The 18,210-nt window shown below is 36.9% G+C and overlaps 1 protein-coding gene across 1 annotated transcript; it reads left to right on the forward strand.

Moving 5' to 3' along the window:
- Positions 1–1,038: 1,038 nt before the first annotated feature.
- Positions 1,039–12,109, forward strand: lpcat2 (lysophosphatidylcholine acyltransferase 2). Its single transcript, XM_007552197.2, has 14 exons — positions 1,039–1,449; positions 1,772–1,914; positions 5,597–5,814; positions 6,247–6,359; positions 6,755–6,815; positions 7,872–7,930; positions 8,291–8,325; positions 8,503–8,557; positions 8,640–8,722; positions 9,036–9,161; positions 9,274–9,427; positions 10,112–10,210; positions 10,737–10,878; positions 11,086–12,109. The coding sequence occupies exons 1-14, from the start codon at positions 1,339–1,341 to the stop codon at positions 11,262–11,264; spliced, it is 1,578 nt and encodes a 525-aa protein (XP_007552259.1). The 5' UTR covers positions 1,039–1,338; the 3' UTR covers positions 11,265–12,109.
- The last annotated feature ends 6,101 nt before the right edge of the window (positions 12,110–18,210 follow it).

The raw sequence follows: 18,210 nt of genomic DNA on the forward strand, positions 1-18,210 counted from the left end.
CATAGTTGGGATTCATCACCTTCAATCTTAGAAATTCAGCAACAAAGAAGCTGCTAGAAGTACAACCAGAGATATTTGCACACTGCTAAGGATCTTGTTCATAATCTTTATCCCATTAAGGTTTTTCATCAAACAATAAGCACATTTTGAATGTGCACCAAAAGGAAAATCTGAGAGATAAAATCATGCTTGTTATCTTAAAGAGCCTTTGGCAAAACAGAAGATGGACTGCTTTATATAAAATAATGTGAAAGGTTTCTGGCTTGAGCCACAAAATGAGTCCTATTTTGTGAAAAATAGGGATGAAATTAGAATAGGTGGTTCTTTTTGGGAAAATAATAACCACATCTACATATTAATGGTATTTGGATATAAAATGGTGAAGTTAGCCCTCTTTTCAAAACTGTAAACTTTTTTGTAATTTTAAAGAAAAAGGAAAAATGACCAAAAAAAAGTAAAGCACAGCAATCTTGATGTTTAAAAGCTACATTTTGTTTGCCACCATGCATTAAAAAATGAACATAAATCCTATTTTGTTTCCTGGGAAAGAAAATATTTTAAATATTTGACTGAAAACATATTAATTTGACCTGTTTTGCAGATGGTGCTTAAAGTCTAACCACAAAAGTAAGTCACTAAGTCTTGCTCACAAATGCAACTGGTGGTACTGTCAGCCTGTAATAATTCTCAGAAAACTTTAAATATTTTGGCCATTACTTATGTCTTTACTATTTTTACTGTTTCCAATTCACCTATTAAACCAAACAATTTGTTTATTTGTAAGTATTTATTTATAGTACTCACGTGGTTAAAACTCATCCAACTTTAAAGAGTATGGCAAGCGGAATTTTGAATACAAACACAAACGGCTTTACATGCAGATGTATTTCAACGGAAGACTTTCATTCCTGGAGGAACTAAAGTTTAGTGTGAAATTGCGCCATCTTGTGGAAATATGTAGGGACACATTTACCTATATGGGACACATTTACCTACATGTATTAAATTAATCACCATAGATCAGTGCTGTGGCCTTAAGCCTGTTTATGACATAAATTCCATTAGAGTTGAAATTGAGCGGGAGAGCAGATACCATTTTAAGGTAAAGCAGAATATTTTTTAAAAAACCATGAGTGCAAAAAATATTCAGTGGCAGCGGTTTCAATCACTTTGGAGGTGGAGCTTCGCGGTTGTCAGACCCTGTAGGTCTGTGGAAGTGTAAGTTGCGCCGGTCGCATGATGCGGGAAGAAAAGAGAACAAACCCCAGTTAAAGGAAGTGCGATGATAACACAACATAACGGCGCAGTGACTGCCTGCTTTACCGAAGACTGTACACGATGCCGCAACAGCGAGTGTTCGCCCTGCCGAGACAACAATCTCTGCTCCTTCCTGCGGTCATCAACCCGTTCGTTCAAGACACCAACATATCCAAGGCTACAGTAATAAAAGTGAGTATACGGAGGTTGTTGTAGTGCTCTTATTAAAGCAAGCTCTGAAGTTGTAGCTGATTTTGCAACGCAACGCTCACGTTGTGTTTCAGATGTGTGAAAGCACGCACAGAAAGACACACACGGGCTACTGTGTAACCAGGGCCTTTAATCGCCTTTGATAATCTGCTTGCAGCACCAACAATGACGGTGATTGTGAACTTTCACGAGCACTCGGCCTACGGGAATTTATTCAATCGAACGTGTGATTGTCAGGTGTTGTTCGTTCTGTAGCTGTATTGATTCTTGTGTGTTTATGATTCCCACTCTCCTCTTCGTGCAGTGCGTCCTGTTGGGAATTTTCCTGGTGCCTCTTCGGGTCATCCTCATGTCTCTGGTTCTGACGTTGACCTGGCCTGTGGCTTTTATAATCACCTTCAAACAACCTTTAAAAGGAGCAGTGGAACCAATGACAGGCTGGAGACGGTAACTATGGATGCAACATATCCTGCTTCAATTTAGCCCTCAATTGAGGTGGTCCTGCTTCGAGTGACCCCAACCATGACACTCTTTCCATATAACTTAGAGGAAAAGGACGAAAAAAAAGAGTCATGACAAAGCGGATGTTGGATGATGTACATAAACAGTTACCCGGTTAGCATTGAACATTCAGACAACGTCCTCTTAACGTTTTATGAACGTTGGGCGAACGTTGAGTGCAAGTGTTAATTAGACGTTTGCAGACAACGTTCGCCAAGCGTCAAGATGAACTCCATTAATGGTACTGAAGACTACGTAGGAAAAAGTAACGGTATGCACATGAGAGACATCAGTAAATAATTAATTAGAAAAAAAAAACTAACAAATGGAATGGCATTAATTTTCACACATAGGATTTAATTAGACATTCAAAATCAAAATTAAAAATAAATAAAAAAATCAAGGTAAACATCAGCATTTAAAACATCCAATGCTTAGAAAAACACCTTGCAGTCAGAGGTATGGCATACTTCAGTTTAGGTTTAAGTACTTCAGTATATTTCTACTCATACATCCTCAATTGTCATTGCCAGTATAATGCTTCATAATATGACATATTGATTATTACAGTTTTGTTAAATTTAACGTTTATTTATCATTCCAGTAATTTGAAATAGACTGAAGCTTTTATAGATATATTGAATAAACATGCATTAAGTTAGTATTAGTTTTGGAGTTCGTTTTACACAAAAATGTTAAACTTTTTTTTTTAATCATTCTGCTCTTTAATTCAATTCTGTTTGTTTTATTTATATAGCACAATATATTCCCAACAAATGGCATACCATAATCTCTTTAAAACAGACAAATATTCAAAACATCTAATAAAATTAGTCTGTCACGTTGCAATCATGTAGACAGAGTCTTGTTCTAAAGATATAAATTCAAAGTTATAATGATATACAGCAGATTCAGAATCGAATGCTTGTTGGTAAAACGTTATCAAATGAAACCCACCTTATTGCATTGAGTCATTGACTTTACAGCAATCTCTGCTAGTGCGTAACATGCATTGACAGTGGAAAGGAACAACTCTGTTGTAACCTGAAGAAACTTTAACAGAATCTCTCTCATAAGAGATCGCTGCGATCGACTGGGCTTTGAGAGGACGGAGCAGACACGAAAAAAAAGATAGAAGCTGTTGTACTGGAGTACTTTCCTTGTAGAAGAAAAATTGCACATAGCTAATGCAGATGTATTTCTGTTTGCAGACAACCAAAATTAAGGAGAGAATAATCCGCTGTTAATATCTGGTTTATTAGTGGGGTAATCAGGATAACAGACTGCGTATTGCTTAACAGATGATTGGTGGTGAAAAACACCCTTTTTGTTTTTCACAACCCAAAATGTTTCCAGATATCAGAATTTTGTTGTGTCACAAAAATGTAGAGCAGGCTTCTTTGAGCAATCTGACTAGTGGTGTAGGATGGGTAGCACTGCACTACTTTATGCTCTATATAGTCAGAAAAAATCTCTCTGGTTTTGCTTGCACTTTGTCATGCATTCATTTGATAAAAGTGTATGAACGGTGTGACGGAAATGCTTAGCAATTTTGAAACCATAGCTTTTTAATACCTTGGTGCACTTTTATATCTGAAACCAACCACACTTATGACTGACTAGCTACATATTACTGTTTTGACTCTAAAACCCATTTAAAAATAGAAACCAAATACAGAACCTGGAAAAAAAAAAACATATGTAAAAGGAGCAGACGTCAACCTTGATATGATCTTGTTTATTTGATTCTGATCAGGGTTGTGTGGATTAACATTTGTATATGCAAATTCATCCACCTGCTGCCCTACAGGTAAACAGTTATATGACCAACTATTTTTAATAATGTCATCATTTTTTTCTGTTCGTCATAACTGGGGTGTTCCCCTAGAAAAACACTCTTTGTTTTTCACAACCCAAAATGTTTCCAGACGTTTTGCCCTGGCAAAAAACATTTTGTATAAAATGAAACTAAAAACATGGCAAGTTATAATATTATTAAATAAAACTTTTGAATTGACATTTACCAAGTATTTTGCATAAGATTTCAAGTCATACTTAGGAAAATATAGACCATCAGTGATTCCCAACCCACTGGTTTTTCACCAGCGATGCTTCAGATAGGAAATTGGCAACTTATCAAAACGTACCACTGAAGAAATAACTTAAAACTACAGAAAGTCTTTGGTTTCACCATGAGAGAATTTACTTAAAACAAGTAGAAGTAGCTTTTACAGATTCATAAAATGGACTCAGCAAAAGTCTGCATTTTCTCAAAATAATAGCAGCTGACATGGCTTAAGGATTGGTGCATGCGCTTCTGCTGAATCATTTCTTGCAAGATCATATCTAACCCACAAGCATTACCTCAGCTCCCCACAGCTCTCAGGAAGGAAATTGTGAGTAGTATTATCAGGGTGCATAAGGAGAACTCAAAAAGCAATTCTCGCTTTTACATAAGTGTTCCTTTTCAAGTGCCTAAAAGATGAGTTTGACAGCATGTTTTCAGTATGTTCTTCTGCATATGTTTTGCAGTCAAAACATTGTGATTCAGTGAGATATGGCCCGGCACCAAAATGTTAGCAGCAGATCTTTAAGTTGTGTAAACTGCAAGGTGGGGTCTGTGTGTATTTGATTTATTCTTCCAGCACATTCCACAAATGCTGGATTAGTTTGAGATCTGGGGAACGTAGGGCCAAGGCAACACCTCTAACTGACTGCTGTGTTCCTCAAACGATTGCTAAACAGTTTTTGGCTTCGTGACAGTGAGCATTTTCCCGCTGAAAGACACTTCAGTTCAGTTTGTTTACACTCCAATCCACAGCAATTGTTGTCTCCAGGCAATTTACAAAAAAAGTAAAATGCAATCAGACATACAGATTCCCAAGTCAGTGACATACATTGCAAATTAATTATAATTATCAAACAATGCAGTCAAGGTTTGTTTGCTTTTCAAATATTTTAAAATGTTTTTATCAAAGAAAACCCAGCAAATTGTTTCAAGTGACTAACTTAATGCAAAAAGGTGAAGTAAGCCTTTGTATTCTGACATCTCTTTGTCAGAACCAGTAATACCTTTTCAATTGTTTGAGCTACAGAAGCTTATTTTATAGATCAGATCATAGAACAGTCTTCCTTAGCCATTCTTACTCTAACCTTTGTTTCTGATCACATTATCTCTGAGGTTTAAATATTCGTTACTACCCAGTTTGTTCCATCAACACCTAATCTACAACAACCTTTATGCCTGTTAGATATAGAAGCCATTTGTTGTTCCAGTGTAGTAAAGTAATTTGTGACCTGTACATAATACAGTAGTTAATGTTAAGCTGAAATTGGCATCACATTGTTTTAAGCTTCCTTCCACATGGAGTCCAATTATTAGAGCTCAAAGTTTCATTGCTTAATGTTTAGCCTAACTCACTCTGCAGTGTCACTTCCTACCTTTTCCCTTGTCTACAGAAGTGACATTTGTTACAAATGTTGAGGCTCAGTTTGGCAACCCAGCCTGTTTTCACAAGGATTTTCATAGTTCTGTTATTTTATTTAAAGAACAACTAAAATAGCTGCCAACAGGAAACCCTGAAAATTGCTAATAAAATGCTCGTTCTGTATACTTTCTTCTTTATAGGTTCATGTGTGAAAGAGTGATGACTGCCTTGGGGATGGCCTACTACTTTGCCATGGGATTCAGAGTTGTGGTGAAGGGTAAACAGGTCAGCAGCATCGAGGCCCCCATTCTGGCGGTGGCCCCCCACTCCGCCTTTTTCGATGCGATTGCATGCCTTGTATCCGGCCTGCCCTCCACTGTCTCTCGGGTCGAGAACCTGGCTACGCCCGTCTTTGGCAGTAAGACATTTCTCAATCATGCTGCGTCTTGAAGAAAACAACATTGAGGCTTGTGTGCTTGAGGGAATGAAGTGTGTATTTGTGAACTTGTGAAGTGACACAAGTGCGAAACTATTTTAAGATGGGTTTTTTTTTCTGTCTTCATCTGACAGCAAAATTTCACACTCTCTTTTACAGTGTTTTAATTGTAGGAGGCATGTATGATATGTGGTGACATTTCTGGTGTCAATATTCAGCACAAAATCAATAAAAACACCACTGGTACATTGTTTTTAGTGAAGACTCTTGTAAAGATTGACCTGGTAACTGTTACAGGTAGCTTGCTTCCTAAAACACTATAATACAAGGGAAACATAAAGAGAGAGTGGGAAATGTGTTCAATTTTTTCTTCCTGTATGTTTTAACATCAAGGACGTTTGACTGTCTCTGCAGGAATTATCCGTTGTTTCCAACCAGTGCTGGTCTCTAGAACTGACCCAGACTCCAGGAAGAACACAATACTGGCGATCGAAAGTCGGGCTAAATCTGAGGGCCGTTGGCCACAGGTTCGTAAACAACACAAGGACAGAAACTGAAAGAAACCATAGCTCATCCTGAGGCTCGTTTGTTAGAATAAAATAATCTTTAAACAACTAGTAAGCATACTTTTTATTTAGCCCTTGTTTCGGTAATGAATATGTGTTTTTTGTTGGTCTGATCTAATTTTATAATCCCAAATGTTGTATTTTAATTAGTGTCATCATAATTAGTAGAAATATTGGCATAAAAATATCTGTTTGTTAACAGTGTAAATTACTTAGCAAATTGCATAACTGAAACAAATAACCTTTTCAAAATAACTTTACATAATGTACTCATAATAGGTTTATATTACTTCTAAATGACTAGAATAATCTGGAAAAAGTATAGTTTTAAAATAAAAGTAATGTTTTGTCTTTAGGTGCTGATATTTCCAGAGGGAACATGCACAAATCGCTCATGTCTTATCACTTTTAAACAAGGTAAACTTCAATGACTTGTGACTTTCTCGAATGAATTTTCCAGTTGTTTTTTTTAAGCTGCAAGTTAAATTACCTTCTTTATATCAGTATAAAGTTGATGAAATGTGTTATACAAATAAACTTGAAATTTGACTGACACTTTCATTTTTCTCTGAAAACCTGAACTGTGAAAGTTTCATAACACACCAATTTGGTTTGTGCTTTACTTTGGTAGATTTGATGCTTTGACAAGTAACCATAACTTACCAAAGTGAAGGGTTTGACTGTAGTAAAATGGACAATGGACAAAGTAGAAACACAGTGCAGGTTATGGAGTGGCATAACCAAAGTCTGGCCTTAAATCCAGGCAAAACGTTTTAGTGTGGCTTAGCAGGAGCATTCTCAAAAACCATCCAATTTGGCTAATTTCATATAATTCTGCAAAGAAAAGTGGGCTAAAATTCTTAACTGCACTTTGATCGACTCAGTACCAGTTACCACAAATAACTGTTTAAAGTTTGATTTGACTGACGTTTTCCACTTAAGTGACATAATAATTTGAAAGGTGCATTATGTATTCACACATATTGTCTTTGTTTGATATAAAAAAATGTTAAAAGATATAAATTTGACTAATAATACAAATAGAAGCATTAGAGGGCAATTATTGATATATATTTACACAACTGCATAGTTGGTCTTGCAAATGCTAACAGTTTTAATTTGTTGGCTGTTTTAGTTCTGGTTTCCACTACTCAGTCTTATGATTTTTTTTTTTCTTCTCGTCATAAAATTAGATGCCAGAATAAAACTGCTAAGCAAAAACATTGCTTCCTGTTACGTGGTTTCTTCTTCTGCTTCTATGTTCAGCTTATATCTCACCCAGAAAACCTCTTCATGTTGTGGCCTCCAATCATCGATATTTAATGTAGATTCTGCTCGAGTGTGTGGCCGATTTGTTCCGAGTTAGGTCAGAAAATAGGAATGTCATTCCAATAATAATAATGAAAAAAAAACTAAAACAACTAAGGCTGCATATTTGTCATTCTTCCAATGATAGCCTCATCTCTTGTGCAGGTGCCTTTATCCCTGGGGTTCCTGTGCAGCCTGTTCTTCTTAGATATCCCAACAAAATGGTGAGTGTTACGATTGCTGTACAATAACTCATGTCTTACTTTAAGAATTTTGTTGTAATCATGCAGAGATTTTGATTATAATAAAGATATATACTGCTCAGTTTAATGATGATGTGCTTGCATCCCTCCATGCTGTAGTCACAACTAGAAGGCAAAAAGGAACTTTCTCAAAAATAACATTAACATTTTTGACTCATGATCCTTTGGTGATATAAACGAGTAATCATTACTTCACTACTTTAACAAAATACATGGAATCTCAGTGTTGGATAATTATCGTCTGATTTGCCTTTTCCACATTCCATATTACAATGTTTTGAAACATTTCAGACCTTTTTGTATCTAATGTTTGCTCTTTAGGATACAGTGACCTGGACGTGGCAAGGTCGTACTGCGTGAGTGCGATTTACCATCTTGTTTAATTGATCAAATTTAATCTGTGGGTTTAATAGTGTTTGAGTTTCACTTTTGATTCGTCGGCGCACCATGCCTGCATGAAATCTGGAGTATTTTAAAGACTAACAGCATTTTTTGTAACTTTAAATGAACTTTCCTCCTTGTTTTACACACAGGATTAGGGTGCTGCTGCTGACATTGTGTCAGCTCTACACCACCGTGGAGGTTGAGGTAACGACGTGTCTTGCTTAGAAGTTTGCTTTCTGCCTGACCTTCTCTGCAACCCTTTTCTCCTTTTTGTTCTGTTTTCCAGTTCATGCCACCATACGTCCCCAAAGAGGACGAGAAGAAATGCCCCAGTCTTTTTGCCAGCAGAGTGAGAGACACCATGGCCAAGTGAGTGCTCATTGTCCATGTGTCTTAAGTGTCATGGAAGTCATTTGTCTGTTGTTGAAAGCTGGTATACAAAACAATTCCCTTGCTTTGAATCACCCATTTTACTGTTTCCCTCCCTTGAGTACATAGAGGAACAAGACTCAATAGAAAACTGGAAGTATATATTTATATAGTAAATGGAGGAATATGATGTTATTTGGTGAGAAACACTTGCTGAGTTTGGTCACTGCACCAATGAAATTTGAATACCTACATTTTGTTTGCATCCACATCTAGAAGCATTTAGGATAACTGCTGAGATTTTTACCTTCAGGGCTTTGGGCGTTCCAGTGACAGACCACACTTATGAAGACTGCCGCCTCATGATCTCAGCTGGAGAGCTAACACTTCCCATGGAGACTGGCCTGGTGGAGTTCACTAAAATCAGTCGAAAACTCAAGTAAGAACATCACCTGCACCTCTTCAGACGTAACCTTTTTTTTTTTTTTTCAATGCCAATTTAGTAGAAGTTGGGTGGGAAAGGGTAATCACTTTTGTCTTTGTTCATGTAGTCTGAAGTGGGACTGTTTGAAGAAGGAACTTGAGAGTTTTGCAGCCATGGCCTCTTCCTGCAAGGGAGGGAACATAACCATTGAGGAGTTTGCGAGGATCCTAAAGCTTCCTGTAAACCCTGCTCTTGCTGAGTTGTTTGCCTTGTTTGACAGGGTGAGGACGCATGCTTAGTTTGTTTCCAAAACCTTTTATGTCCCATTGCAGCTTTGACTGCTGAATAATACTCTTGCTAAAAGCCTGCACTATCTTGTATTTAGGCACCGGGTGGGTTTCAATATCAAAGTGGACCAAATTGTTTTGGAAATTAGTTTTCTTCCATATTGTTTCTATTGTTTAAAATAATTTAATAAGATGTCAGTATGAGTAACATCTGCACTGTTTCTTGATTTCGAGTCCCGTCCTCGATGCAATTGCCTCATGTCTTTACCCTCTTCTCTCAGCCCCCTTCTTGTCAGATTACTGTTGAATAAAGGCTGCTAGTGCTATTGCACAGATCAACTTAAAATTTACTACAAATGATGAAAATTGACTTATTTTGTTTGAGTTCCAGAAATTAGTTTATTTTAACTGTTGCACATCTTTCTTATTGGAGCCAATGAGCATTTAGTTTTGAGTTAATGAACAGAACTAAATGCAAAAGCAACTCCCAGTATCACATTTGATGTTTAAACTGTACTTTGTTTTAAAAATAAGGATAACTTCTGTTTCTCACCAGCTGTTCTTGTGTCACTGTCAGAACTGTTGATACAATCTGGTATATATTTAATGAATTCCAGATGAAGGATAAACAAAGTGAATTCCTGACATAGTCAGCTTTGCTTGTCTTGCACTCTGCAGGACGGGGATGGCACAATTGACTTCAGGGAATATGTTATCGGTGTCAACATCTTGTGCCGACCAGCAAACACCGAAGATGTTCTAAAAATGGCTTTCCAGGTAGGATGGGGGGAAATATTCACATTGATGGTAACTTATGTATTTGAGTAGGAAGAGCCCTTCAAAACTGGTGCTTTTTTTTTTTTTTTAGCAATTCTTTATTCATCAGACTTATTCTATTTAGGCAGCGTTTCCTGTTGCTGTTATTTTTTCATTCGATTTTTTAAGTAAATGATGAGGAACAAAGATTCTGCTCCCAGATCTGCCTTTACTGTCTGTGCACAGCAGTCAGAAGCAGCTAGAAACCAGAGACAGAAAGGCATGGACAACATCAAGTTAACAAAGAGTGTCTGCTGGAGTCATTTTGCCGGACATGAAACCAAATATGATTTTGAACAAACAGTTTTTGCATTTATTTACCGTAACTGAAGGCTTTTCCTCTGCCAATTAATACAACAGAATTTACCTCACCGCATTTTGTCTCCCAACACCCTTTCTGTTCTTTAATAATTATTTCCTTCCTTGCCTCCCAGCCTTTAGAGGAAACATAAATTTAACTCTTAACTTTTTCCTTTCTCTGCTGCAGCTGTTTGACATAGATGACGATGGGAAAATCTCCCTCAGTGAGTTTAACGCTCTGCTGCGTTCTGCTCTGGGAGTGCCAGACATGGACATGACGAAGCTCTTCAACGAGATTAATGCAGATGGTTCTGGTTTTATCACTTTCAGTAAGTTAATTGTGCTAGCTCTTTCATGTCAAGCTACATCTTGGCATTTAGATGCTCCGAGGTTGTTTGTACAAGTGTTTTTGCACAGACACTGGAATGTGTGCACTGAGTAAATGAATACATTTATCATTACTTTAACTTCCAGGTATGCCTGTAGTTCCACTGGATATTAATGGTTATCCTATGTTTTTCTTTCTCGATTCTCAGATGAATTTCAGATGTTTGCCTCAAGCCACCCCGAGTATGCCAAACTCTTCACAACCTACCTGGAGCTCCAGAGATACCAAGCGATCCAAGAGGCAATGCCGGGCGATCTGGAATTGGCCGGGCAAATCCGTAGAGGAGAAGCGCCTGAGGACAGCATCTCTGACAAAAAGGATGACTGAGACTACCAATGCCTGTAAACTTTGCTTGATTGCACTGGCAAACAAAAAAAACAAACAAAAAAAAAGAAATTCAAGGCCAACTTGTTTCCATACAAGACGAACAATAAAAACATTTGATTTTAAAGTGCTTTTTTATTTAAAAAGTAGTGCCTTATAGATTTTAAAATTAATAATCACATAAGGAGTATTTATCGCAGGATAAAAAAGAAGTAAAATAAGATTAATCTTCTGTTCAGAATCATCTTAGCCTAGCAGGACATGGTCAGTCTTACATAGTAAGACTTGAATCCTATTTTAAATTTTTTTTTGTAGAACCACTCTGTTGCACTGAGATTAACACAACCCTGTGCACCTTATTCTTTGTCTTTGTGGTTTGCATTTACATAAGAAACAAAAATGCCAAACCCTCACATCTTTAATCATAAGCAAAGGATCCCTGTGCTTCTGTGTTGCTGTATAATTAGTGTTCGATAAGCTGCAGTAAGAGCTTTCCAGTCTGGTGAGCCAGAGTTGTATTCTGTACAAAAGCTATGTTTACAATGAACATAGATGCTGCGCCGTACACTTTTTTGCAGCGCTCAGGGACAAAAACCTTGTAAGACGGCCGTGTAATTAGCCAGAAGTTTGCTTTGCATGTGTACCTATTTGCATTTCTACTGATGATAGTTGTTGCTGAGACAGCAGAGTGCCTGTGCTGCTTTAAGTTGACTAAAGCAAATCAAGCATTGAAAATAGGGCAATTTGTGAGCAAAAAGCCAACAGTGCTTCTTCACAGCAGCATATTCCATAGGGGTAACAAGCCACATTGTTATTTATTTAGCGGAGCGTATTGCAATTACGTGAGCTGTGTTATTATTGTTTTGTTTTGTTTTGTTTTTATTTTGGAAAATTGCAAAGTTTGCTTTTTAGAATAAAACTTGCTCTTTGTTTCCCTTATTTATTTTTTTCAGTTTAACTTTTTTTTTTTAATTTATTTTATTCATCATGAAATCTAATTACTTTTTCAGCAGCTGTAATGATGTTTCTCTAAAACAGCCACAAGGTGCCAGCAGTTAGCTGCTCCCTGTCTAATGTGCGCCCATCCAGCTCTCTGGGTTTTAATAAAATGTGTCATTTGGACCCTAGATAACAAAATTAGATTTAGGTTGACGCATACATTTGTTAAATGAGAATTAGTGTCTCATTGTCTGGTGTTTTCCTAATACGTAGAAATTAGGGAAGGCAGAAGCATTTGGGTAAAAATAAATAAATGCATCTCTGGTGAATTCTAACTCTGAGCAATCAGTGAGAAAATATTACATTTTTAGCAAAATAATTCAATCATATGTACAGAAAGCAAAGCGTGCAGAAAGCAAAGCAAAATCAAAGCAATGATTTTTCAGCTCAATATATAAATCTAAAATATCCCTTCATCCATGACGTGGCAGCTGGATGTCCAGGTCCAACAGTGGAGCTGGATACCAGCCCAGTGGGTTTCACTTCAAAACACTCTAACCTACTTCAAATTTTATAGGGACCAATTATTCTGACATACATATTTTTTAACTGTGGAAGGAAGTTTGGATACCTAAGGAAAACTTATGGATTTATGGGGGAAACTTGCAAACTAAAAAGAAAAGCCCAGCTGAGATTAATATGAGAAACTGTGTTTTTTTTGTCCTGCTTGTAACCTTGGAGGAGGCTTCTCCTGGGATTTTTGGGGTGCCCTGTGTTTCCCTCTCAGGTTTCTCCAATGATTTTACAACACAGGGCCTCTGGCTTCACTTCTCTGCACATTTTGCATGCAAACTCATACAGAAATGTGTCAAAGAGTACGGTTTTATTTCTACAGTAAAATGTAACGCAAAGAGCTTTGCAGATGTGAGAACAACAAATGAAAACGACCATTGACAAGTTAAGTAAATAATTTTTTACAATTTTACAGCTGAAAAGAATAAATAAAAAAAATATAATAAATGAATAAAATTGTAAGAGAGAAACACCAGAGATGCACTAGAGCATAAAAACTGATCAACATAAAAAGCCTAAAAAAATATAAAGCATTATATTTTATGTTGAACTCTAATGTAATGATAAAAATTTGGTAAAAATGCATCCTGCTTAAAATAACAGGCCAATGATACATTTGATAAAAACAAATAAAATTAGTTAAGACAAATAGATAAGAAATAGGCTAAACAGATTTTTTTCTTTCTTCTGCATGTACCAGGAGAATCTCGGATGTTGAGTATATTAAATATTTGCTGCTTGTCTGGCTGTGGGTGCAGTTGAGTCATTAAGCTCTGTGTGTCGCTTTTGTTGTATTATTTTTATTCTTGAAACATTACAAAAATGTCAATTTTGCTTTAAAACCCAACAGTGTTATCCGTCCCTTCAGAATGATAATACGTGTTTCTATGGGGTTCATTGTCCTCAGTTAACATCTGTACGACCCATTATTTAGGCTCATTGTGTAAAAAGAAGAATTTGTCAACAAAATTATTTGCTTTCTCAACTTGGGTACACAATTACACATTTTAAACATATTTTATGTCTTTGTTATTTTCAAATAACATGTTTTATGGTAGTTTATTTTTTTATAAAGGAAATCACTCAAATGTTTCTCAGTCATGAAGCCACTTGAACCAACTCTGATTTCTGTAGGTGGTTGTGAGCATCACGTTAATATGCATGCCAATATTAATGGAAACACAAAAATGTATGTAGGGCATAAAGGAGGCTGAAATGAAGTGTGGAGAGACGATCTCCCTACTAAATGCTACCTGTTAGACTAACTGTGATTACCAGCTGTGATTTCCTCGTTCAATTTGTTTTAACCTTTTCAGACGTACAGAGGCTCATTTCATTTTGATCAAAATTGATGAGATGCCATGGAATCAATTAAACTGCCTTTTGTCGCCTCGTTTACAACAGTTTGGATTCTTCCCCACCCACAGTGCTTGCTCTCCTCTCTGTCCCCCGCACCGCTCCATCCTGCCGCTTTTCCTTTGGTTGTATATTGCTGTATCCATTTCAGCCCTGCCTAGAGGGTGATCCTGTCGCACTAGATTGTGGGAGATATGTGTTTGTAATTTGATTTGGTCTCCTCAGGACCCGAATGAATGAGCAGCTTGTGTTTGTGAACACAAACACACAACCATATGGGGACTCAGGCCCCCTATATGGTTGGGAGGATCACTGTGTCAGGCTGGAGGAAAAGGTCAGAACCAACAGGCCTCATCATTAAACTGATGCGGCACAACTTGGTGCATCAATTTCACCAAAAGCTTGTTGTGTACTTCAAGTAAAATAAGGTCAAGAACTAACCATTTTCTATTTCATGTAGAACTGACAAGCCAGTGCAGTGGGAAATGTCTGCATGTACAGCTCTTCTTTTGTAATTTTAATTCTTTGCATAATTTTACAGATACAGTTTGCTGAAAAAGTGTACTCTGGAAGTTTTTCACATTTTCATATCTGACAAATTTGCTTTAATCTAAACCAGGGATTCTCAAATCCAGGCCTGGCAGGTCAGTGTCCTGCAGCTTTTAGATGTGTTGCTGGTCCAACACTCCTAAAAATTGAAAGCATGGGTCCTCCAGGCCTGGATTTGAGGACCCCTGACTTAATCTATTCCATTTCATGTTAACAGGTTTTGACCCTCTCAAACGTGAACCTCAGCCTCAAGTCTTTTGTCACCTCTAACATGTTTTCTACGATTGTTCTGTATGTAATTCTGTTCATTCGTTTTCTGTCAACACAAGTCAGACAGTTTCCCTTACAAGTAACTATGTACTTGTAAAAGCATCCTTTTCTTCACCAGAGAAGAAAAAGATGCTTTTCTTCTCTGGTGAAGAAAAGCATCCTGACAGCATGATGCAACCACCGCTGTATTTTATGATGTGGTTGATGTACAGTGTTAGCTTTCTGCCACAAATAACATTTTCCATGTTGACCAAAGAGTTTAACTTTAATTTAATTTAATTTAATTTAATTTAATTTAATTTAATTTAACTTCTTCTCATTTGCTGTAATGGCTTGTAGCAAACTGTAAGTTGAACTTCCTTTTAAAAATGGCTTCACTCTTGATACTTCTTTATAAAGGTTTGAGTTTTGGAGATGTCTAGTTCCTTTTGTATCAACAGATTCTCCCGCCTGAATTAAGGATCCCTGCGTCTTCTCCAGAGTTTCATTCGACTTTTTGGTTGCTTCTGTCAATATTGCACACCTTATCTGGCCTGTTAGGTTAGCTGCACAACATTTTCTTAGGACTTTTCCATCTGTGCCATACTTTTTGCATTTTTCAGTGATCATCATTACTTAGTGGGATGTTCTAATAAAATACATTGAAGTCTGAGGTTCTAAGATGACAAAATGTGACAAAATAATACCTTAAGACACAATTTTTCCAGTGTGTGCATAATAACCCAGTAGTACAAAACTGTCATGAACAGATTTATTTTAGTGGCCAAGGCATCATAAGTGTTAATGTTTTAAGAATGTTGCATAAGAGCACACATTCAAAGTAAGTTGTGCCTTGGGCTTCTATATAATGGACTTTCCCGCCTATAACAACAGGATACCTGGGTGTGTATACACACTCCTTTGACCTTGCCTTTATCCTGCTTGACGAACGTGGATGCAGGGATTCAAAAGGTCAGCACACTGTGCCGACGCTGTGCACAAATAGTCTACAGGTTGGAGAAGTCCAAAAATGTTCCTGGCTGGAACTTCAGAGCAAGGTATGTTATTGTAAATACTGGAAGTGACATGCTGAATGATTAAAACAGTAAAACTGTGCTCCCTCACCTACGTCAACTACTTTTTAAAACCTATATAATGGATCAAGTTGCAAGTTTTGACTTTCACCTAAATTGTTCCTGTAACTCAGCACTACCAGGGACATACTATTATGTATGTTTTTGTACAGCAATGTGTGAAAAACAAACGCACTTGACAAAAAATTGATGCATTTTCAAGTAAAAAAAAAAAAACCTGCTGGACCTCAAACAGAATCTTTTCATGTCTTAAAATTGATCGTCCAGCTGCTCTGTTAGAGGAACACGTGCACTTTTGATTGATGTCTGTTGAGTAGACATTTGTGCTGACTTAATAAGCATTCATCTCCACACCTCACACATCTGACTCCTGCAGGCCAGAGCCTGGCAGCCGGTCGGCTTCAGCTCCTCAGGGAGTTCCTCCAAACCTCATTGTTAGGTTTCCTTGCTGCACCAGATGACACCTTGTTGATTTTCTCTCTCCCATTATTGTCTCAGGAAAGTGATTGTTCCTAATTTCCCATGCGATGGTTTATAGAAACAGTGAAGGTCCTGAAGAGGGCAAGGCTGGAGATACTGTACAAAAAATGGGATGTCCGACAGCAATATCAGCACCACTGTCCGCAGTGGGGGTTTGTTTTCTTGCTCAGTGTTTTGGGTGTTTCACATCTCAGCATTTGATTTTTTTCCAGATGGTCTCTTTGGGCCATGGGCAAAGACTTTTCCTGTGTAATTTTCAAAGATGGGTCAGCCTGAGGTTGATAAAAAAAAAAACAACAAAAAAAAACTATTTGTCTTGTACTTGCCAAATCAAGTGTAGAAGGGTTTATAGTTTTTAAACAAACTTTAAACAAACTCAAGTTCAACTCTTTGCACTTTGTGGGGCAAGGAAAAAACATGTTCAGTGAATGTGCCTGCTGTTTGTCCCAGTACTTCTGAGAATAAAGCAAAGAATCCTGTATTTTACAGAGTTTAGCTACAATAATTTTTTAAATGCTTAAAAAAATAACTTTATGAGCTGAAGGTTTGAAAACTAAGTTTTGACAGGTTTTTTGTTTGGGTCCTTTGATTACCTTTTGCTCTTGTGCTTAACTTGAATTTTGTGTGCACAACATTATTTTATATATTAATGTAACAAAAAAAATAGAAATGTAAAAGTCCCTTGATATAAATCCAAACAACAGTGACTTTATTGGACAGTCGCTGAATTTGTCTCTTTTTTATTCCCTCTTCTGTGCTAGACCTGAGGTGAAGCTCACATTACTTTACCATTAAATATTGCTGTTTTACCCAGATTCCCCAGATGTGCTCTCTAGTGCCCAGATAAATATATCTGTCACCAGACAAATGACTCCTACTTTTCTCTCTAAATGTATAAAACATGCAGGGGAAAAGACCTGACATTTCTGGAATACTGAAAAATCTACCATGCTAAAAACTCATGGAAAAGTGTTTCTTTAGTAAGACTTGTGATTTATACCAAGGAATTTGAATAGAATGCACAGCTAGCTCAAAGGCATTTAATTCTAATACTTTAACCCAAATGTCTTATGGGAATCTCCTTGTGACTAATGACAAAAATACTTCATATTTATAACACTTTTATATGGCATTGTCAAACTCTAATTTTTAATATAACTTTGTCCATCTCAAATCTAAATCTTTATCACCACTAGTGTCCTGTCCGGGTTCAGCACATGTCTTACAAAAAATAGTTTTCACCTTAAGAAGTTGATCTTCTCCCTGGCACCTCCCATGGTGTTCTTCAAGGTTGTGTGCTTGGTCCTCACCTTTTCTTCTTTTAGTTTATCTTCTTCTTGGCCATTTACCACCAAGGTCATCACTTCCACTGATATTTCTACAACTTAAAGTTGTGCAGGTAAGATTAAAATGATCCTGATGTAGATATTAAAATACCTTTATTCACTTATGAAGTTTGTTTCTGATAAGCAATTAAAGGAACATTTTACAACATAATGCAGCAATTCACAAAATAGTATATTAAAAACTGGATGCAAAAAAAAAAAATATTTATACCCTTTCAATAACTTATGAGAAAATCTTTAGCATTACAGAAATATACTTGTAATTTCTGACTTTTGTGCATTTTCTCACTGCTACTTTGACAATGCATATGAAAAAGCAAACAATGATAAGTTTTTGAAGTTGGAAGAAGTTTTGCCACTTCC

Source organism: Poecilia formosa, unplaced genomic scaffold (genome assembly GCF_000485575.1).
Source record: "Poecilia formosa unplaced genomic scaffold, Poecilia_formosa-5.1.2 Scaffold46, whole genome shotgun sequence".
In the NCBI taxonomy this organism is placed as follows: domain Eukaryota; kingdom Metazoa; phylum Chordata; class Actinopteri; order Cyprinodontiformes; family Poeciliidae; genus Poecilia; species Poecilia formosa.

Bases quoted from the DNA above. Each gene is read 5' to 3' on its own strand.
- lpcat2 (XM_007552197.2), top strand. From the start codon at position 1,339: ATGCCGCAACAGCGAGTGTTCGCCCTGCCGAGACAACAATCTCTGCTC. The intron at 8,326-8,502 runs GTGAGTGCGATT...TTTTACACACAG, and splicing joins ACGTGGCAAGGTCGTACTGC to GATTAGGGTGCTGCTGCTGA. The intron at 8,723-9,035 runs GTGAGTGCTCAT...TTTTACCTTCAG, and splicing joins GTGAGAGACACCATGGCCAA to GGCTTTGGGCGTTCCAGTGA.